The 19351-nt window shown below is 40.3% G+C and overlaps 2 protein-coding genes across 2 annotated transcripts in view; both read right to left on the bottom strand.

Moving 5' to 3' along the window:
• nipsnap3a (nipsnap homolog 3A (C. elegans)) overlaps nt 1-19351 on the bottom strand; it is a 171704-nt gene that overhangs the window by 95291 nt on the left and 57062 nt on the right.
• LOC114563239 (NACHT, LRR and PYD domains-containing protein 3) lies at nt 72-17890 on the bottom strand. The gene is made up of 8 exons (XM_028590090.1): nt 17768-17890; nt 15435-17229; nt 15164-15337; nt 11926-12099; nt 11455-11628; nt 8732-8735; nt 925-952; nt 72-802 (listed from the first exon to the last, which is right to left on the bottom strand). The coding sequence occupies exons 1-8, from the start codon at nt 17877-17879 to the stop codon at nt 222-224; spliced, it is 3042 nt and encodes a 1013-aa protein (XP_028445891.1). The 5' UTR covers nt 17880-17890; the 3' UTR covers nt 72-221.

Below are 19351 nucleotides of genomic sequence, written 5' to 3'. Positions count from 1 at the left end.
GGTCTAGACCTACTCTATCTGTAAAGTGTCTCAAGATAACTCTGTTATGATTTGATACAATAAATAAAATTGAATTGAATTGAATTGAATGCAGCTTTTGGACACAATGATGAAGAGCTTTAAGTCATTTAGCTGTTTGGAGTAGAATCTAATCCATTCAGGAAATCATTGGTGATACCCTCATTCTCCTCACTAACATCAGCTGATGATCCTGATCAGACTCAGCTGTCTGGTTCTCTGACAGGAGGAGACTCTCCGTACTTCACAGAACACAGAGACACTGAGCAACCAAATGACCTAAACCATAACCCAAAGCCAGGATAAAGAGGCTGAGTGAATGTGGTGTTGAAGGTGTGGAGGTGGATCTGTGAGTCAGAGGTGACCGTGTAGAAGGACAGAGAGCCAGCAGGACAGTCCACATACACTGCTACTCTACTAGAGACAGAGGAGTAGGAGAGACAGAGGTCTGTTGGTATGTCATTGTGCCATACAGAGTAACCGAAATCAGAGCAGAATAGACTCCAGGACTGATCATTCCATCCAAACAAACAGTCAGCACTGTTTCCTCTCCTGCTGATTCCTCTATAACTCACTGATATAACAACATATCCTCTCCTCTCCACCTCCCAGTAACAGCGACCAGTCAGACCATCTTTACACAGCAGCTGATCCCAGGAGTCAAACCTCTCTGGATGATCAGGATATGGCTGATCCTCCCACACTAATGTCACCTTCCTGTTGTTGTCAGACAGTTTGAGGTTTCTGCTCACTGTGTTTGTGTCAAGTGTGAGTTCACAGGAATCTGACGGAGAGAAGGAGACACAACACAGCTGCAGTTATTAACCTATCAGCACTTTGATTATGACATCAGAGGTTGAATGAGTGATGTCACAGTTCCATGAATGAAATGTACAACAGACTTACACTTCCTCAGACCTGGTGTCAACCATCTGACTCCAGTAGGCTCCACCCTGAAAGGAGGAGAAGGGGGGCATTACATCACTCTCACAAATTATTATACACTGATGAAGGAACAGTCTGAAAACTGGAGGAATACATCTCAAAAGTCTTGTCCTGAGGTCAGTAGGTTCAAGGTTCAGTTTTAAATTTACATGGACCTCTCTCTGTAGAAATTAAAACAGCTTGTAAAACATCAACCTGTTGTCTACAGTCAATCTAGAAACAGCAGTCTTTTCAGGACACACTGGGCTATTAGAATATTTGTGCTGCAGTGAGGTCACGTGAATGTAAAAAAACATAAAGACAAATAAATAAATAAAACAGAACATAAATCTCACAGATATGTATTGATATGACACATAGAGCAATAAACGCTAAGCTAATCGCCTGTCAAAAACACTTCTCATATGTATTAGGAGTCAAACTGTGAAAAAATAAACTTCATAACTTATACAGTTGACAAAATATATACATTTCTTCAAAAAAAATCCAGACACTTTTGCCCTCATGACATTCACTTATGCTAATACTCAAAATAATGTCATATTTAAACCAACGCTAGCCCCATGGCAAGCCCCATGGCTGCCTCTACACTTGGCGAGTCACAACTCCCACACAAAATTTCCTCATTTTTAAAGAATGCAAATAAAGAAATGGCGGACCTCAAGGAAGATGTTCGCCGACTCTCCAAGGACTTAAAGACCAAAGATGCTTTGTTAACCGCCTGCTTGGACGTGACTCATAACCAGTCGCTCCGGATCTCATCGCTCGGCGGCCTTTCAGGATACAGTGCTATGGGACCCTCATTCCCGACCTCTATTAAACGCATCGTGGTCCACTGTGGACACAACGACATGTCCTATCAGGAATTTGAATGCACAAAGAAAGAGTTTACCACTCTCATTGAGGCTTTAAAAAGCACTGGGAAGTCGGTTTTTATCTCGGGCCCACTCCCATCTCTAGGTCGCGGATCGTGCCTCTTTAGCAGGCTACTTTCCCTTAACACCTGGCTCCAGGTTACATGCAGCACTCACAAGCTAGGTTTTATTGACAATTTTAATCTGTTTTGGAAACGTGGCTCCCTGTACAGCAGGGATGGGACCCATCCCAATACATGCGGAAACCAGGTGCTCCGAGAGAATTTGCACCACACCTTGCACACTCAGAACTATGATTGACTGTGCTCCTCTGTGCTTGCTCCTTTGGAACAACCACCCGTTCATAATCCCATAACTACAGTGTCTGTTCCCCGACTGAGATCGATTAACATAAACAAAAGAGGTGCTATACTCAACAACCTAATTGGAATTAAAACAACCACTGCACTGACAGAACAGAATAGGAAAATCAAATGTGGACTATTAAACATTAGATCTCTGTCTTCTAAAGCAATATTGGTAAACAAATTGATATCAGATAAGCAAATTGATTTATTTTTTCTCACCGAAACATGGCTGAGCCATGATGAATACGTTAGTCTAAATGAAGCCACTCCTCCCAGTCATAATAATACTCAAATTCCACGAGGCTCAGGCCGAGGAGGGGGAGTTGCAGCCATATTCGACTCAAGCCTGTTAATTAATCCTAAACCTAAACTAAATTATAACTTGTTTGAAAACCTTGTTCTTAATCTTCTCCTCATTGTTTACCGCCCACCAGGTCCGTATTCTGAATTTTTATCTGAATTCTTTGAGTTCTTATCAAGCATAGTCCTTCAATCAGACAAAGTACTTATTGTAGGTGATTTTAATATCCATGTGGACGATGACAGCAATAGCCTTAGTACTGCTTTCAATTCACTACTAGATTCAATTGGTTTCAGTCAGAATGTGCATGAGGCCACGCACCGTTTTAACCACACCCTCGACCTTGTGCTAGAATATGGAATCAAAATTGAAGATTTAATAGTATTTCCGCAGAATCCATTACTATCAGATAATTTTTTAATGACTTTCGAATTCCTATTACCAGACCATAAGAAATTAAATAAATATAACTAAATTTAAGGAAGATATTCCAACAGCACTTAACTCAATGTCGTGCCTTAATATAACAAAGGACCTTTATGTTAACTTTAGTCCCTCCCAAATTGATAATTTCGTAGACGCTGCTACGGCCTGCCTACGGACAACTTTAGACTCGGTCGCTCCTCTCAAAAGAAGTCGATGAAGCAAAGGAAATTAGCATCTTGGTATAACTCCCAAATTCGCAAATTAAAACAAATCTCACACAAACTTGAAAGTAAATGGCGTTCCACTAAACTGGAAGAATCTCGTGTGGATTGGCAAGATAGTCTGAAAACCTATAGGAAGGCCCTCCGAATTGCCAGATCAAACTATTACTCAACACTAATAGAAGAAAATAAGAACAACCCAAGGTTTCTTTTCAGCACTGTAACCAGGCTGACAGACAGCCACAGCTCTACTGAGCCATCTATTCTTGTAGCTCTGAGTAGTGACGACTTCATGACCTTCTTTAATGATAAAATTATAACAATTAGAGATAAAATTTATCACCTTTCGCCCTGAACTTCTAACAGCTCACCATTGGGCGTAGGAGGACTGGAGAGAACTATAAGACCTGATACATACTTAAGCTGCTTTTATCCTATGGACCTTCAACAATTAATGTTAAAGGTCTCTTCAGCCAAGCCAACTACCTGACTCTTAGACCCTATTCCAACGAGGCTACTTAAAGAAGCACTACCTGTGGTCAACACCACAATATTAAATACGATCAATTTGTCTTTATTAACAGGTCATGTACCGCAGTCATTTAAAATAGCTGTGATAAAACCTATTCTGAAAAAATCTACCCTCAATCCTGAAGTCTTAGCCAACTATAGACCAATATCTAACCTTCCCTTTCTCTCCAAAATCCTTGAGAAGGTAGTCGCTAAACAACTATGTGACTTTCTACATAGGAACAATCTATTTGAAGACTTTCAGTCAGGATTTAGAATGCATCATAGCACAGAGACGGCACTGGTGAAAATTACTAACGACCTTCTAACTGCTGCTGACAAAGGTCTTCATACTTGTTTTATTAGATCTTAGTGCTGCTGTCGACAGTATTGACCATACCATCCTGTTAGAGAGACTGGAACACTTAGTTGGCATTAAAGGAATCGCACTAAGCTGGTTTAAATCCTATTTCTCTGAGCGATCCCAATTTGTTAACATTAACGATAAACCCTCCAAGTACGCTAAAGTTATCCATGGCATTCCTCAAGGCTCAGTGCTTGGACCAATTCTATTTTCCTTATATATGCTTCCTCTAGGTAATATTATTAGGAAACACTCAATTAACTTTCACTGTTACGCAGACAACACCCAGTTATGTCTGTCAATTAAGCCAGATGAAAGTGGTCAGTTAAACTTCAAGCGTGTATTAAAGATATAAAATCCTGGATGACCCACAATTTCCTGATGTTAAACTCAAACAAAACTGAAGTTATTGTGATAGGACCAAAGCACCTCTGAACTTCATTATCTAAAGATATAGTTACTCTGGATGGTATTGCCCTGGCCTCCAGCACTACTGTCAGAAATTTAGGAGTTGTTTTTGATCAGGATATATCCTTTAACGCCCATCTAAAACAAACCTCAAGAACAGCCTTTTTCCATTTTCGTAACATTGCCAAAATTAGGAATATCCTGTCTCAAAATGATGCTGAAAAACTAGTCCATGCATTCGTAACTTCTAGACTAGACTACTGCAATTCCTTATTATTAGGTTGCTCAAATAAGTCCCTTAAGACTCTTCAGCTGATCCAGAATGCTGCAGCTCGTGTTCTGACGAGAACTAAGAGAACAGATCATATTTCTCCTGTATTAGCTTCTCTGCATTGGCTTCGTGTGAAATCTAGGGTCGAATTTAAAATCCTCCTCCTGACCTACAAAGCTCTAAATGGTCTAGCACCATCATACCTAGAAGAGCTCTTAGTACCTTATTGTGCTAGTAGAGCACTACGCTCCCAGAATGCAGAGCAACTTGTGGTTCCTAGAATCTCTAAAAGTAGACTGGGGGCCAGAGCCATCAGCTATCAGGCTCCGCTCCTGTGGAACCAGCTCCCAATTTGGGTTCGAGGGGCAGACACCGTCACCACATTTAAGAGTAAACTGAAAACCCTCCTCTTTGATAAAGCTTATAGTTAAGGAGTGCTCCTCTTCGTAGTCATCAGTTTTATTTATCATATAATCAATAATATAGCGAGAGTAGAAGGAGGCCGGCCAGTACAGCCCGATCCGGTTGGGGAGAGTTCTAGCCCGACCAGGCACCTCTCTTTAACCTACCTCTCTTAGTTATGCTATTATAATTCTAGACTGCCGGGGAAGCTCCTTCCTTCCTATGACACACCCAGCTGCACTCTCATCTCTGTTTTCACTTGTTTCCTTTTGTATGCATCCTGTCCCAGAAATGCTTGTTGCTAACCTAGCTCTGGGGAGTTTACTCCCCGGAGTCCTTAAGTTTCTTCTTCTTCTGCTCTGCGATTCTCTGCAAATTCCCGGCCGCATCCTGCTGCGTCCTGCTGCGTCCGCCGCATCCACCCATGCTCTGCAGTGCCACGTCACATCCCGCAATGCCCTGCTGTGATGTTCATACACACAGAGTAGTCAGGATCCGGTACTGGAGACTGCACTACTCAGTATGACACGATGTGCCCTGCTATGACATGAACTTCCACGATGACCTTCGAAGTCACTGTTCCATTATCTTTAATGTGACTATTATTTGCCACTGTTCATCACACCCCCAACCGGCCCCATCAGACACCGCCTACCAAGAGTCTGGGTCTGCCGAGGTTTCTTCCTAAAAGGGAGTTTCTCCTCGCCACTGTCGCAATAGCCACTGCTAATGCTTGGTCTTGAGGGAATTACTGTAATTGTTGGGGTTTTGGAATTTATAGAGTGTGGTCTAGACCTACTCTATCTGTAAAGTGTTTCGAGATAACTTTTGTTATGATTTGATACTATAAATAAAATTGAATTGAATTTATTGATATCACACAGCAATGCTACACAAGCATTTATGTTGTGTCAAAAACAGTTATCCTATATATCTGGGGCCTGTTTCACAAAAGCAGAATATATAAATCCAGGATAACTGATAAAGCGAGGCTTGACCTAGTCTAATCTGTGCATCCTCGCTTGGTGCATTTCACGAAGGCCAAGCCAGGCTGAGGAGAGACTAGGTCGAGCCAGGATGAAGTAATTCAGATAGATGCGCGTCAACGGCTTTCCTCAAAAGACCGCGAGGTCGATCACAGATTTACTGATGCCAAAATGGAAATATGCATCAGGGGTGTGATTGGCATAGGACAAAAAAGTGGGAAAATATACCGTGCACCCAGTAATAGTACCGTTTTGATGGGTGATTTAGCAAATACAATTACACTTTATGTTGTTTATGTTGCAACAACTAATAAAGACCTAACTAAAGACCAGAGGTAAAATTGGGATTTGTTCTGTGGGGGAGCTCACCTTAGGGGGATCCGGGGGTATGCCCCCCCGGGAAAAAATTTTGAAAAATAAACCATCAAATGGCACTTTCTGGAGAGTTTTGTGCAAAGAAATGGAGAATGATGTGCAAAACTGCAAGGTTAAGAGCCTATACTTTCCATTGTTGTAGTATCAACAGTTATTAGGGCATTTAGCATTTACATTACTGTTAATCAGTCATCACTTGATTACACATTGTATTACATTGTTATGATATAAGAAGTGACCTATACAATGTGCCAAACATAATGTGCCACATGAAGAGACAGCAGCATATGACAGTAGAAACAGCTGACAAGATTTGGGTCTGTGGTGACCAGGTCCACCTCACACAAACTTCCTTCTCCCAATCTTTCTCTTTACAAGACACACACACACACACACACACACACACACACACACACACACACACACACACACACTTTAATCCCTGGCTAAGACGTACTATTTGAGAATATACAGATTTTTGTTGGTTTCTCCAAATACCTGAGGAAAAATGTTATTAGCACCACGTAATAAAACAATTTCTGGCTTGTTTGTCACTTTTTGCTATGCTTTTGGCAATTTGTCTTTTTTATTTAAAAAGGTTTTTGTCAAAAAAGCTTTCAAAGCTTTCTTTATTCATGGTCAATAAACTGAATTTATATGACATTATACCTATTTTCTTTAGGTAAAAAAGCAGAAATTATTAATTATTTTGACTAACAGTTAAGATCAGAGGATGTTGATTGGATCACAGACTGGTGTAGCCTATGTTAAAGTTTAGTCAGGATACGGTTTAAAAACCATTTAAACGTTTTTTTCCAAATGCTATAAAATTGTATATATATATATATATATATATATATATATATATATATATATATATATATATATATATTTTTACCTGCATATAACGTTGTATGGAACCCATAAAACATATCCATGCATCCATGTTAATTTTCTGCAATTTGGTTGAAACACATATTTCTGATATAGAAAACTTTTTCAAAATGGTCAAATTTGACCCGAGGACAACACAAGGATTAAAAGTCCATGCTTGAGGATACTCAGAAACATGTAGCTATTTACCACTTCAAAAAAATGTATGTTGGAACGCCGCCTCACAATCCGCGAAATTGATATTTTGTTGTGTTTTCTAGTAAATTAAGTACCCTAAGTTTTAGATTAGTTGTTGGTCATTCTCAACACCTTTCTATCCACTGCTGTGACTTATCAAGTCTGGACTCTGTGCTGCTGCCAGCCTGTGTAGCGTTGCTACGTTACTCACCGTCGATCAACTGTTAGCTTTAGCTGGCTAATGTTAGCTGTCAACCTCCCGACTGAACCGAACGGTTACCGCAAGATAGTGATCTAGCGAGGATTATCCCTTCAGACCACAGTGGACTTCAGTGGACTTTCCATCCAAACTCCTGACTGGACCTTCGTCGGCCACGACTGACGGACTCTTTCAAGTCCACGTACTCCCTGTGTCCGCCGATCACTTGGTAGCTTTGAGACACCTGGTCAGCTGTCGGCTTACGCCAGCTAGCTTCTGTTAGCTTCCACCGAGCCCAGCACATCTGTTCGCGCTGTGTAGAGGTCTTTTTCCCGGCTGTGAAATTCATGGTGAAATTACGATTCCTAAGACCCGCCCTTCAATCACCTGATTTGTTCAGGTCTTATCCCCTGACCAATCAGCTATGGTCAAATGCCTGCTAATGCGACCCGGTCATTATGTTTACCAGATGCGAGCACATTGGTCAACTATAGAAATGTACAGCATTGTATGTATTGCCCTTAGTAACAGACTTCACTCAGAGCCCTACGACATTGTAGATGTCACACGGCACCTCCGATTAATATTTAGATAATATCATAATGGTTTTATGTATCTGCTTACCGTCTTTTCCTGCTAAAAGCTAAGGAGTTAGCCATCACGGGGGTGTCTTTGTTGTATTTGTAGCCTTTAAAGAAGGTTTTCTATACAGCCTGGAAATTGTGCCTCTTTTCGGAGTTGTTCAGCAATAAATCCAAATGCTTACATCCAAGATTTATCCACTCAATGTCCATAATTTATCATATTTTCGGTCATTTCTGCCCATAGCTCCGTGCTACCATCTAGTATAAATCCCCCATGATGCTTTGCGAGAGTGTGTTGACATTTTTCAACCAATGGGAAGGCAGGTCCTTCACACACCGACTACGTAGTGGAAAAGAGAGTTCACTCCAGGGAATCCGAGCGAGAACAAAGAGTAAAGTGAAAAAGAGAGATAATTCCGGTCTATTACCGTTCTACAGAGAAAAATGGCGTCACTGTTTAGATATTTGGGATACATTTGGGCCTTTTTTGAAGAAATGTAAATAGTTTGTCATTTATATGAGTTATAATATTCATAATGTTTATTTTTGCACTGGATGACTCCTAATATAACTGTTTTAGACAACACAAATGCTTCTGTAGCATTGCTGTGTGTGTGATATCAATAAATATGACATTATTATTTTGATTATTGGCAAAAGCGTCTGGACTTTTTTTGAAAAAATTTATATATTTTGTCAACTGTATAAGTTATAATGTGGCTTAGGTTTTATTGTTCTGTGTATGATATCAATAAATTTCTGTAAGATTCATTTTCCGTTTTATTTATTTATTTGTTTTTAAGGTCATACAACCTTTTTTTTACATTCAAGTGACCGCACTACAGCACAAATATTCTAATAGCCCAGTTTTTCCTGAAAAAATGATGTACATTGATTGACTATAGACAACAGGGTTGATGCGTTACTAGGGCTGGGCGATAAAACGATAACGATATGTCTCGCGATAGACACATAATCAATATCAATAGAAAATGCGGTCAATAAAACGTTCGATAACTTGTTTTTCTTCATTGGAAGAAACCAGAGGTTGTGAAGCAAGTTTGGTTGCATGAACAAAGGCACTCGCTCTCTGGTAACCTAGCAACGTAGGGAGTGACACTCTAACAGCCAATCATTTAACAGTATCAAATTTGGTTGCGCCACATCGCTGTCTCCTGTTGTTCAATAACAGAACTGGTGTGGAGTGATAAGTGGAAAGTGAGTGCCGCAGCGGGCGAGGAAATTGTTGATAAAACAAAGTCAGTATGGCAGTTTTTGGGGATTTTATAAGTCTGACCGTAGTCAGACCAATGTCGTCAGACCGTCGTCCCCACCAACACTGGTACTACCACAAACTTGTTTTACCACATTAGCCGCGCTCACACTTTGGAGCACAACATCTGCAGCTGCTACACGGCACAAGCATCAGTGCCTTACTAAACGCTACAAAGAAATAACAAAGGCAGACATGCTGAGTGCTGTCGAGAAGCCAGGTTACCAACCTAGCACTAAACCTGCAGAAAATAGTTCTTCTCAGGTTTCTTATATTTAACATTTTGCACCATTTTATTACACTTTATTAAGCATTTCTTACTTTAATTTTGCACCTTAATGTTAAGAGATAATTGTTAAGTATTCATTGTGATTTTAGACCTATGTTTACATTTTAATTATTTGAGTGTTTTCCATGGTTGTGTTGACATTTTTGCTTTTATAACTGAGGAGATTATAATCAGAGGAAGGTTAAGTTTAAAATAATTTTTTTTAAATTTAATATATTTTTCTCCTGGTCGTTATTTTAAATTGGTCATAAAAATATCAATAATCATCGATATCGACCGATATGAAACACTTATATCGTGATACGGTTTTCAGCCATATCGCAAAGCCCTATGTTTTAAAAGCTTTTTTAGAAAATAAAACCAGACGGACAAGAAATTGTAAAAATGGCCTCATTGTTCTAGGCGTTAAAACACATTTTAAATTTGATCAGCCTTTTCTAATTATCTCAACAACTGCCGTAATATATCCATCAAACTTCTAACAACAATATGAACAGCAGTACATACAGCAATATAACAGTAACAATGACTGTCACATGAATAATAATAATAAAAAAAATAATGGTCACAACTTTAAATAATAACAGTACTTAAATGAACAGCAATATGCAACTGTTGTATTTTTAATCCAGGCTGATAACAATAGGGTAAAACCACTGTTGGGTGATCAGAATAGGCTCCAGGATTAAATAAATCCTGGCTGTTAGCCTGGTTAGGAGTAGGCTAGCTGCACAGAATAAATCTCCACGGTGATTTATGTGTCTCTGCTTTCGTGAAACCGAGTCAAGGCTAAATTCATCCAGGATAACTGGAATATCCCAGCTTAATCCCTTATCTTGGTTTTGTGAAACATGCCCCTGGAGTCATCCAGTGCAAAAATAAACATAATGAACATTATAACTCATATAAAGAACGAACTTTTACATTTCTTCATTAAAGGCCCAAATTTATGCTAAAACTCAAAACAGTGACGTCATTCTTCTCTGTAGAACGGTTTAGAACGGTAATAGACGATCTTTTGTCACATCTTACTATTCTGACTTTGAGTGATCTCTCCTCACAATAAACAAAAAACAACCTTGGATGACGTATTGCCGGCCTTATATGGGCCAAATGCGTGACGGACCTGCCTTCCAATGGTTTGAAAGGCAAAGCATCATGGGAAACAAAATAGATGGTTAGCACCAGAGCTAGCAGTGATCAGTTTGTATTTATTCATCATCATTCAATCATGTGGTGGCTACAAAGACACCAAAGACACCCCCGGCAGTGTTGGATTTTAGCTGGAAAAGACGGTAAGTCTGTAGCTCTTATGGCTGTAAAATTATTAAAATATGAATCAGAGATTCAAAATGTTGGGTTAAAATGCATTGTAACTCGCATTACTGAGATTGTAATGGGTATATTACCAACATTTTATTAGTAATGTGTTATATTACTGTGTTACAGCCAAAAGGAATAAATGACTGTAATTGCATTACTTTTGTAATGCGTTACTCCCAACACTGGTAATGAAATATATATATAATGTTCTCCTTGGAGACCTCCTACACAAATACTTTCTTTTTATGTTCATCCAGTGTTTATACCTGAGAGTTTCCAGTCTCCAGAGTGGATCCTTAAGTCCAGCCGACAGCATCTTCACTACTGAGTCTCCTGGATGATTGCAGCTCAAGTCCAGCGCTCTCAGATGGGAGGGGTTGGAGCTCAGCGCTGAGATCAGAGAAGAACAGCCTTCCTCTGAGATCATACAGCCTGACAGACTGCAAACACACAAAACAACACACAATCAGACACCCACTATGTCTGACTATGACTATGTCTATCAAACAATTAACATTACTGGTAGCTCTCTGATTCCTGTCTGATATTTCAAGTTCCAACAACAGAGTGAGAATAAAACAACATAAAACATGTTCATGGAAAGAGATTGGAACTCAATAAACACAACTGTTTGAAATCATACAAGCAGAGACAATCTTAGGCACGTTACGAGTTTATCCATTAATGTAAATCAGGATTTAGGTGACCATCAGTTGAACAGATTAATCAATCCTGACCTGAGATTCTCCAGTTTACAGTGTGTACTCTGAAGTCCAGCCGACAGAAGCTTCCCTCCTAAATCCTTCAGGTCATTGTTACTCAGGTCCAGCTCTCTCAGACTAGAGGACTCAGAGCTGAGAACTGAGGACAGAGCTTCACAGCTTCTCTCTGACAGCTTACAGCCACTCAGCCTGAAGAGACGGTAATCAACAAGAAGATAAATATCAGTATTATTAAAATTAAAAAAATTATAGGTCGAGTCAAGACTAAAAGTATTATGAAAAGAAAAAAGGATCTGATTTGCAGTTCAAGAAACTACGACATTTTAACTCAAGAGTCAAACAAGGATATGTTTTTCACTATAACTAAAATACAAACTGGAAATCTAGATGGTAACTTTTGAGGCAACACTAAATCTGGTGATGTATAATCTCTTCTCAGCTCTGGTTAAGATCCTCACAGTTAATTAAAATTAACTCAGGAATATTCTGGATCAACAGAAGTACATTTCTAGGCTTTGTCCCTCGTCATCCGCTCTCTGTGTTCTATAATAGATAATAGATAATAGATTAACGACAGTTAATTCGCTGCTGGTTGTCCCTCGACTCTGTGCACTTCTCAAAACAACAACAACAACAACCTTCGAGCTAGTGAACTACATGCTCAAAATCTCAAGTTTAGAAGAAGACGTGGACGGTGCAACAACGCAGGCATGTTGGTTCTTTCGAGGAATGATTGTAAAGATTTACAAAGAATATGTTTGGGGCATTTCCTCTCTAACTGGGATGTGGGAGCAATTGGTGGGATTGCTGTGGACGAAGTACACACGGAGATACACTGGAAAGAGCCAATGAGGTTAAACCAAGTATCAGCTAATTTAACCCTTGTGTGTTGTTCGGGTCTGTGGGACCCGTTTTCAATGTTTCCTAAAAGAAACATTATGCTATTTATTATTTCTTCTAAATCAAACTCACTGGCCTTGGCTCATTTTCTGTGAAGATCATAAAAAACAACTTATTTTCAATGACTGCACACGGAACACCCCCCCTACACATTACTATTACATCTGAGGTGTTCGGGTCTACTGGAACAGAGTGTAATTATTATTACAATAATTGTAGGTGCAATGAAACTTAAGTGTGTCCACCTAACTGAGCCTGCTGTGTGTGCGTTTCTGTGTGTGTCTGTGCATCTGTATTTGTGCTTGTCTGAGTGTAGGTGTCTGTCTGCGGGAATGTTGTCTTTTTGCACCTACAATTCCATCACAAAGTTACAACATTGTTACATTGTAAGCACTTTCACCTGTTCTGATTAAGTTCTAAGAAATAAGAACCAATAATTATTAAAAATCTATTTTCTTCCCCTTTTTTAGGGCCCGAGCGCCGACAGCAGCGAAGGCCCTTTTGAAACTGAAGGAATTATTATTATTATTATTTTCCCGTCAAATGAATTGCCTTTTTGAGGGGCTTAACATATTCAAAAACTCACCAAAATTGGCGGTCGTATCAAGTCTGGTGAAAATCTACGTATTTTAAGGATTTCGGGAATAGGCGCACAAAAATGGCTCGCTGTATGTGCAATACTTTAACGAACTCCTCCTACAGATTTCATCCGATGGACTTCAAACTTGGTCTGTATCATCTCAACACCTTAAAGATGAAAAGTTATTACAAGAAAAACTTTTCGTCAGACGGTGTGGCCATGGTGTGGCGGTCATTTTGAGTGTTTAGCGATGAACAAAGAAGTTGTTGTAACTTGAGTGTACGTTGTCGTATCTGCCCGAAATTTTCGCGATTGACAAGGGTCCAGGCCTGAGGACACCAACAGGCCAAAATTTACTTTTGGTCATAGCGCCCCCCGCTGGCAACAGAAAATGCGCCTGATATGACAAACATCATCCGATTTACATGAAACTTATAATGTATGGTCTACATGTGATACTGAACCAGCCCCTATACTTTAACCACACACCCTTACTCAGGCCACGCCCCCTTTCATAACATTTGAACCGTTTAAGGTAGAGACTTGGTGATGGTTTGACCCGCCCCATAAGCTTTAGCCACGCCCCCTTTTATAACTAATGACCCTTTTGATGTAAACCCTTGTGTGAGGTATCATTGAACTCAGCAGAGACTTCCTTCTTCATTGAAAACTGCAGGTCCGCTGCAACTCTCAGTTCTTTTAAATAAAGACTGAAGACCTATATTTTTGATGTTGCCTTTCTTTAAATAACCTATTTTATCTGCTTTTATATGGTTAACTGTTTTAACAGCTCTTTCTTTAAATTCTTATCTCTCAGTTCTTTAAATTCTTATACCGCACTGTAAAATGTATTCTTGTCTTTTAAATTGTTTTTAATTGTTTTCTAACTGCTCTTTCACGTTTTATGTAAAGCACTTTGAATTGCCCTGTTGCTGAAATGTGCTATACAAATAAAGCTGCCTTGCCTTGCCTTCATTAGTGATGGTTTGGCCCGCCCCCTATGTTTAAGCCACGCCCCCTTTTATAACTAAAGCCCCGTTTAAGGTAGACCTTTGTATGAGGTATCATTGAACTCAGCAGAGAATTCATTTTTAATTGGTGATGGATTGATCCGACCCCTATGCTTAAGCCACGCACCTTTTCACAGCTAATGAACTGTATGAGGTAGAGTCTTGAGTGAGGTATCGGTGAACTCGGCAGGGAGTTCCCTTTTCATTGGTGACGATTTGCGGCGTCTGAGTGCCGCGCAAATGCACGGTCGCAAGGAGTGGCGTCCGCCAGTAACTCCGACGCGCGCAGAGGCGCGAGGGCCCGTCCTTCGCTGCTTGCAGCTTTAATTATAATTGAATTTCCTTGTTTTCTCGAACAAAAATTATGATCATAAATGTGATCTCACAGGGGTAAATGGCAAATATGGACCATCAGTTGAACAGGTTGTTGAATCCTGACCTGAGATTCTGCAGTTTACAGTGTTGACTCTGAATTCCAGCCGACAGCAGCTTCCCTCCTTCATCCTTCAGGTTGTTGTTACTCAGGTCCAACTCTCTCAGACAAGAGGACTCAGAGCTGAGAACTGAGGACAGCACTTCACAGCTTCTCTCTGACAGGTTTGAGGCACTCAGTCTGGAGAGACAATAATCAACAAAAAGAAAACAAGAGGAAGATAAACCATTTGTGAGATTCAGAAATGCTGACGTGAGAGACTGTTTGAACTGCAAGGAGCTTGAAAAAACATCTGAAATAATTTTAACAGAATCTGTAACCTGATCTGACCTGAGAGTCTTAAGTGTGCAGTTTGGACTCTGAAGTCCAGCTGACAGCAGTTTCCCTCCTGAATCCTTCAGGTTATTGTTACTCAGGTCGAGCTCCCTCAGACTAGAGGACTGGGAGCTGAGAACTGAGGACAAACCTCCACAGCTTCTCATTGACAGGTTACAGCCACTCAGTCTGAAGAGACGGTAATGAAGAAAAAACAATCAAGAAGTTGAAAAGACAGCAGAGCATTTAAGTTATGATGTATGAGTCCAACTATCGCTGTACTTACAGAGCTTTTTTGGAGGCTTTGACCACTGGCAGCAGCCTCAGAAGAGCATCTTCTGAAGCAGAGTATTTCTTCAGGTCAAACAGGTCCAGATCTTCTTCTGATGACAGTAAGATGAAGACCAGAGCTGACCACTGAGCAGGAGACAGTTTATCTATAGAGAGACGGTTTGAACTCAGGTACTGTTGGATCTGCTCCAATAGAGAATGATCATTCAGTTCATTCAGACAGTGGAACAGATTGATGCTTCTCTCTGCAGACAGATCCCCGTTGATCTTCTTCTTGATGTACTTGACTGTTTCCTGATTGGTCTGTGAGCTACCTCCTGTCTGTGTCAACAGGCCTCGTAGGAGAGTTTGATTGGACTGAAGAGAAAAACCGATGAGGAAGCGGAGGAACAAGTCCAGGTGTCCATTTGGACTCTGTAAGGCCTTGTCCACAGCACCCTGGTGGAGATGTTTTAGTTTTTCTTTGAAGACTTCAGGCAGCCATGATGATGTATGTTTTCCTGACAGCAGGTTGACTCCAGAGTTGGTGAATGTCAGATGGACATGAAGAGCTGCCAGAAACTCCTGAACACTCAGATGGATGAAGCAGAACACCTTGTCCTGGTACATTCCTCTCTCCTCTTTAAAGATCTGTGTGAACACTCCTGAGTACACTGAGGCTGCTGTGATATCGATACCACACGATATCAGGTCTGATTCATACAAGATCAGGTTGCCTTTCTGCAGCTGCTCAAAAGCCAGTTTTCCCAGAGACTCTATCATCTTCCTACTTTCTGGAGTCCAGTGTGGATCTGTCTCAGCTCCTCCATCATACTTGACTTTCTTCCCTTTGGCCTGAACCACCAGAAAGTGGATGTACATCTCAGTCAGAGTCTTGGGCAGCTCTCCTCCCTTTCTGGTCATCAACACGTCCTCCAGAACTTTAGCAGTGATCCAGCAGAAGACTGGGATGTGACACATGATATGGAGGGTTCGTGATTTCTTGATATGGGAGATGATTCTGCTAGCCTGCTCCTCATCTGTGAATCTCTTCCTGAAGTACTCCTCCTTCTGGGCATCAGTGAACCCTCTGACCTCTGTCACCATGTCAACACACTCAGGAGGGATCTGACTGGCTGCTGCAGGTCGTGTTGTTATCCAGAGGCAAGCAGAGGGAAGCAGTTTCCCCCTGATGAGGTTTGTCAGCAGCACATCCACTGAGGTGGCCTCTGTAACATCAGTCAGGATTTCAGTGTTGAGGAAGTCCAGAGGAAGTCGACACTCATCCAGACCGTCAAAGATGAACACAATCGGGAACTCTTCAAACATGCAGATTCCTGCTTCTTTGGTTTCACTAAAGAACAAATTAACAAGTTCCACCAAGCTATACTTTTTCTCTTTCAGCACATTCAGCTCTCTGAAGGTGAATGGAAGTGTGAACTGGATGTCCTGGTTGGCCTTGCCTTCAGCCCAATCCAGAGTGAACTTCTGTGTTAAGACTGTTTTCCCGATGCCAGCCACTCCCATTGTCAACACTGTTCTGATTGATTCTTCTCTTTCAGGTGGGGTTTTAAAGATGTCTTCACATGTGACTGTTGTTGCTGGTCTGTCTGGTTTCCAGGATGCTGTTTCAATCTGTCTGACCTCATGATCAACATTGATCTCTGCAGTCCCTCCCTCTGTGAGGTATATCTCTGTGAACATCTGATTCAGAGGGGTTTTGTTTCCTGCTTTAACAATTCCCTCAAACACACACCGGAACTTCTTTTGTGATTTGGATTTGACTTTTCTCTTGCACGCAGCAAGAATCTCTGAATGAATAAAACAATGAAATCAATGAGGGTTTGTTTTGTTCTGGTGAATGTGAGTGTGCACATTTCTGTATTCATGAAATCTATTCAGCCCAATTGACGTTGAGGTCCTGAATATGTTAACTATTCTAAAATGACCTAGTATTCCTCAAAAACAACTGGTATGTTGGGTGTCTCAGTCTTACATCTATGAACTCTTCATTGTCCAAATAAACCAGAAGGTATATGACTTAATTACAGAGGGAATTATTACTACCCAAGCAGTATCTTACAGTAACATCAGTGTGTGCAAATTTTAACCAGCAGAGTAAACCAAAACAGTCGGACTTTGTTTCATAATTTTTTGTTCTCTGAGACACTTTAAATGTTGTTTCTCTTGTGGATGTTTTGTACCTTGTTCTGTTGTTGTCAACACAACATATGTATCTTTGTAGATACGAGGGAGACATTGGTAACAAAGCTGTTTGTTGAAGACTGTGATATATAAGTTTGATCTTTGTTACATCCATTTTTAAAATTCATAATTATTATGACTTACCTGCACATTCTGAGATGATGTTTGATAACTTCTTCACTAGCTCATTCTGATTAATTTTCACTAAAACTTTTTTGGTCACATTAATGATGTTCATACTGTAGGTTGAGAACATCTGGTCCACTGTCTTCTCCCTGTTTACATTCTCCAGTTTACTAATTGGGATTGCTGGGAGGTCTTCAAGGGCCCCTTCCTGCTGCAGGTACCACTTAAATTTTTCAAAGTCATCGGTTCCCAAACTTTCTAAAATTCCCAAGACGACTTCCTTAGGCGTCTTCATCTTTTGTCCCTGCAAAGATCCAAAAAATACAAAAAAGAACACCATCATTTAACCGAATTTGTTTTGGGAGTTTAACAATACTCAGATTATCAAAACACACCAGTTTTGTAGATTTTGTTATGATGACATTTGTGTAAACAAATAATAATTCAATTTCAATTGTATTTATAGTATCAAATCATAACAAAAGTTATCTCGAGACACTTTACAGATAGAGTAGGTCTAGACCACACTCTATAAATTCCAAAACCCCAACAATTACAGTAATTCCCTCAAGAGCAAGCATTAGCAGTGGTTATTGCGACAATGGCAAGAAAAAACTCCCTTTTAGGAAGAAACCTCGGCAGACCCAGACTCTTGGTAGGCGGTGTCTGACAGGCCGGTTGGGGGCGTGATGAACAGTGGTGATAATAGTCATATTAGAAGTCACAGTGACTTCGAAGATTATAAGATTCATTCAATATCTAATGGTAATTAATAAACCAAAAGATTCTGCAATAATTCTCACTCTCACACTGATTCATGCTGCTGAAATCATCTGCAGAGGAAAACAACATCAATTCTCATTGGCTCTTCTTCTCTCTTTCACATCACTGTCAGTTGAATGCATCATCAGCTGCTGTAGTTCTACTCTGGACGTTTATCAAAGACAACTCTGTAGCCTCAAAACGCTGACAACATGGAGGATCATGTGACCAGCATCTGCTATGGTTGCAAGAGACTAGAGCTCCTACACTCACCTCTGTATTTCATTAAATAACCAGGGGTCTCAATTTATAAATGTGGCGTACGCACAAAACGGGGCTGAAAATGTGCGCACGCCACTTCCCACGCAAAGGTTGTGATTTATAAAAAACAAACTTACGGGAGAATTTGCGGTCCTCCACGCAAACTCTGACCCATGCGTATGCACATTTTGGAGACAAAATAGGAATTGCCGATGCTGATTATTCCATAATCAACATCTCCAACTGAAATCTTAAATAAATATTTGTTCTTAATGTTTAATTGGCACTGTCTTGTCGTCACATTGTCCGCTACGGAGCGCAGGAGAAGGAGATGGCCCAACTGCATGGATTACAGGATAGCATCAAATACCCTACCATTAGATAACTGCAGAACACAGTGTAAATAACTAAATATATGTCTTTAATACTGTGCATATATCATCAAATGTCAAAGTCTGAAAATACACAAATACTAAATACTGATCAGCATTCACGAGGAGCTTTGCCGTGACTATTTATGGTTAAAAATGGGCGTGTACAGGGCGGGATAAGAGGCTGATCCATGTACGCACACTTGTA

This window comes from Perca flavescens, chromosome 10 (genome assembly GCF_004354835.1).
Source record: "Perca flavescens isolate YP-PL-M2 chromosome 10, PFLA_1.0, whole genome shotgun sequence".
NCBI classification, from domain to species: Eukaryota; Metazoa; Chordata; class Actinopteri; order Perciformes; family Percidae; genus Perca; species Perca flavescens.
Note: the sequence above shows the minus strand (reverse complement) of the source record. Positions and strands in the feature narration are given on the sequence as shown.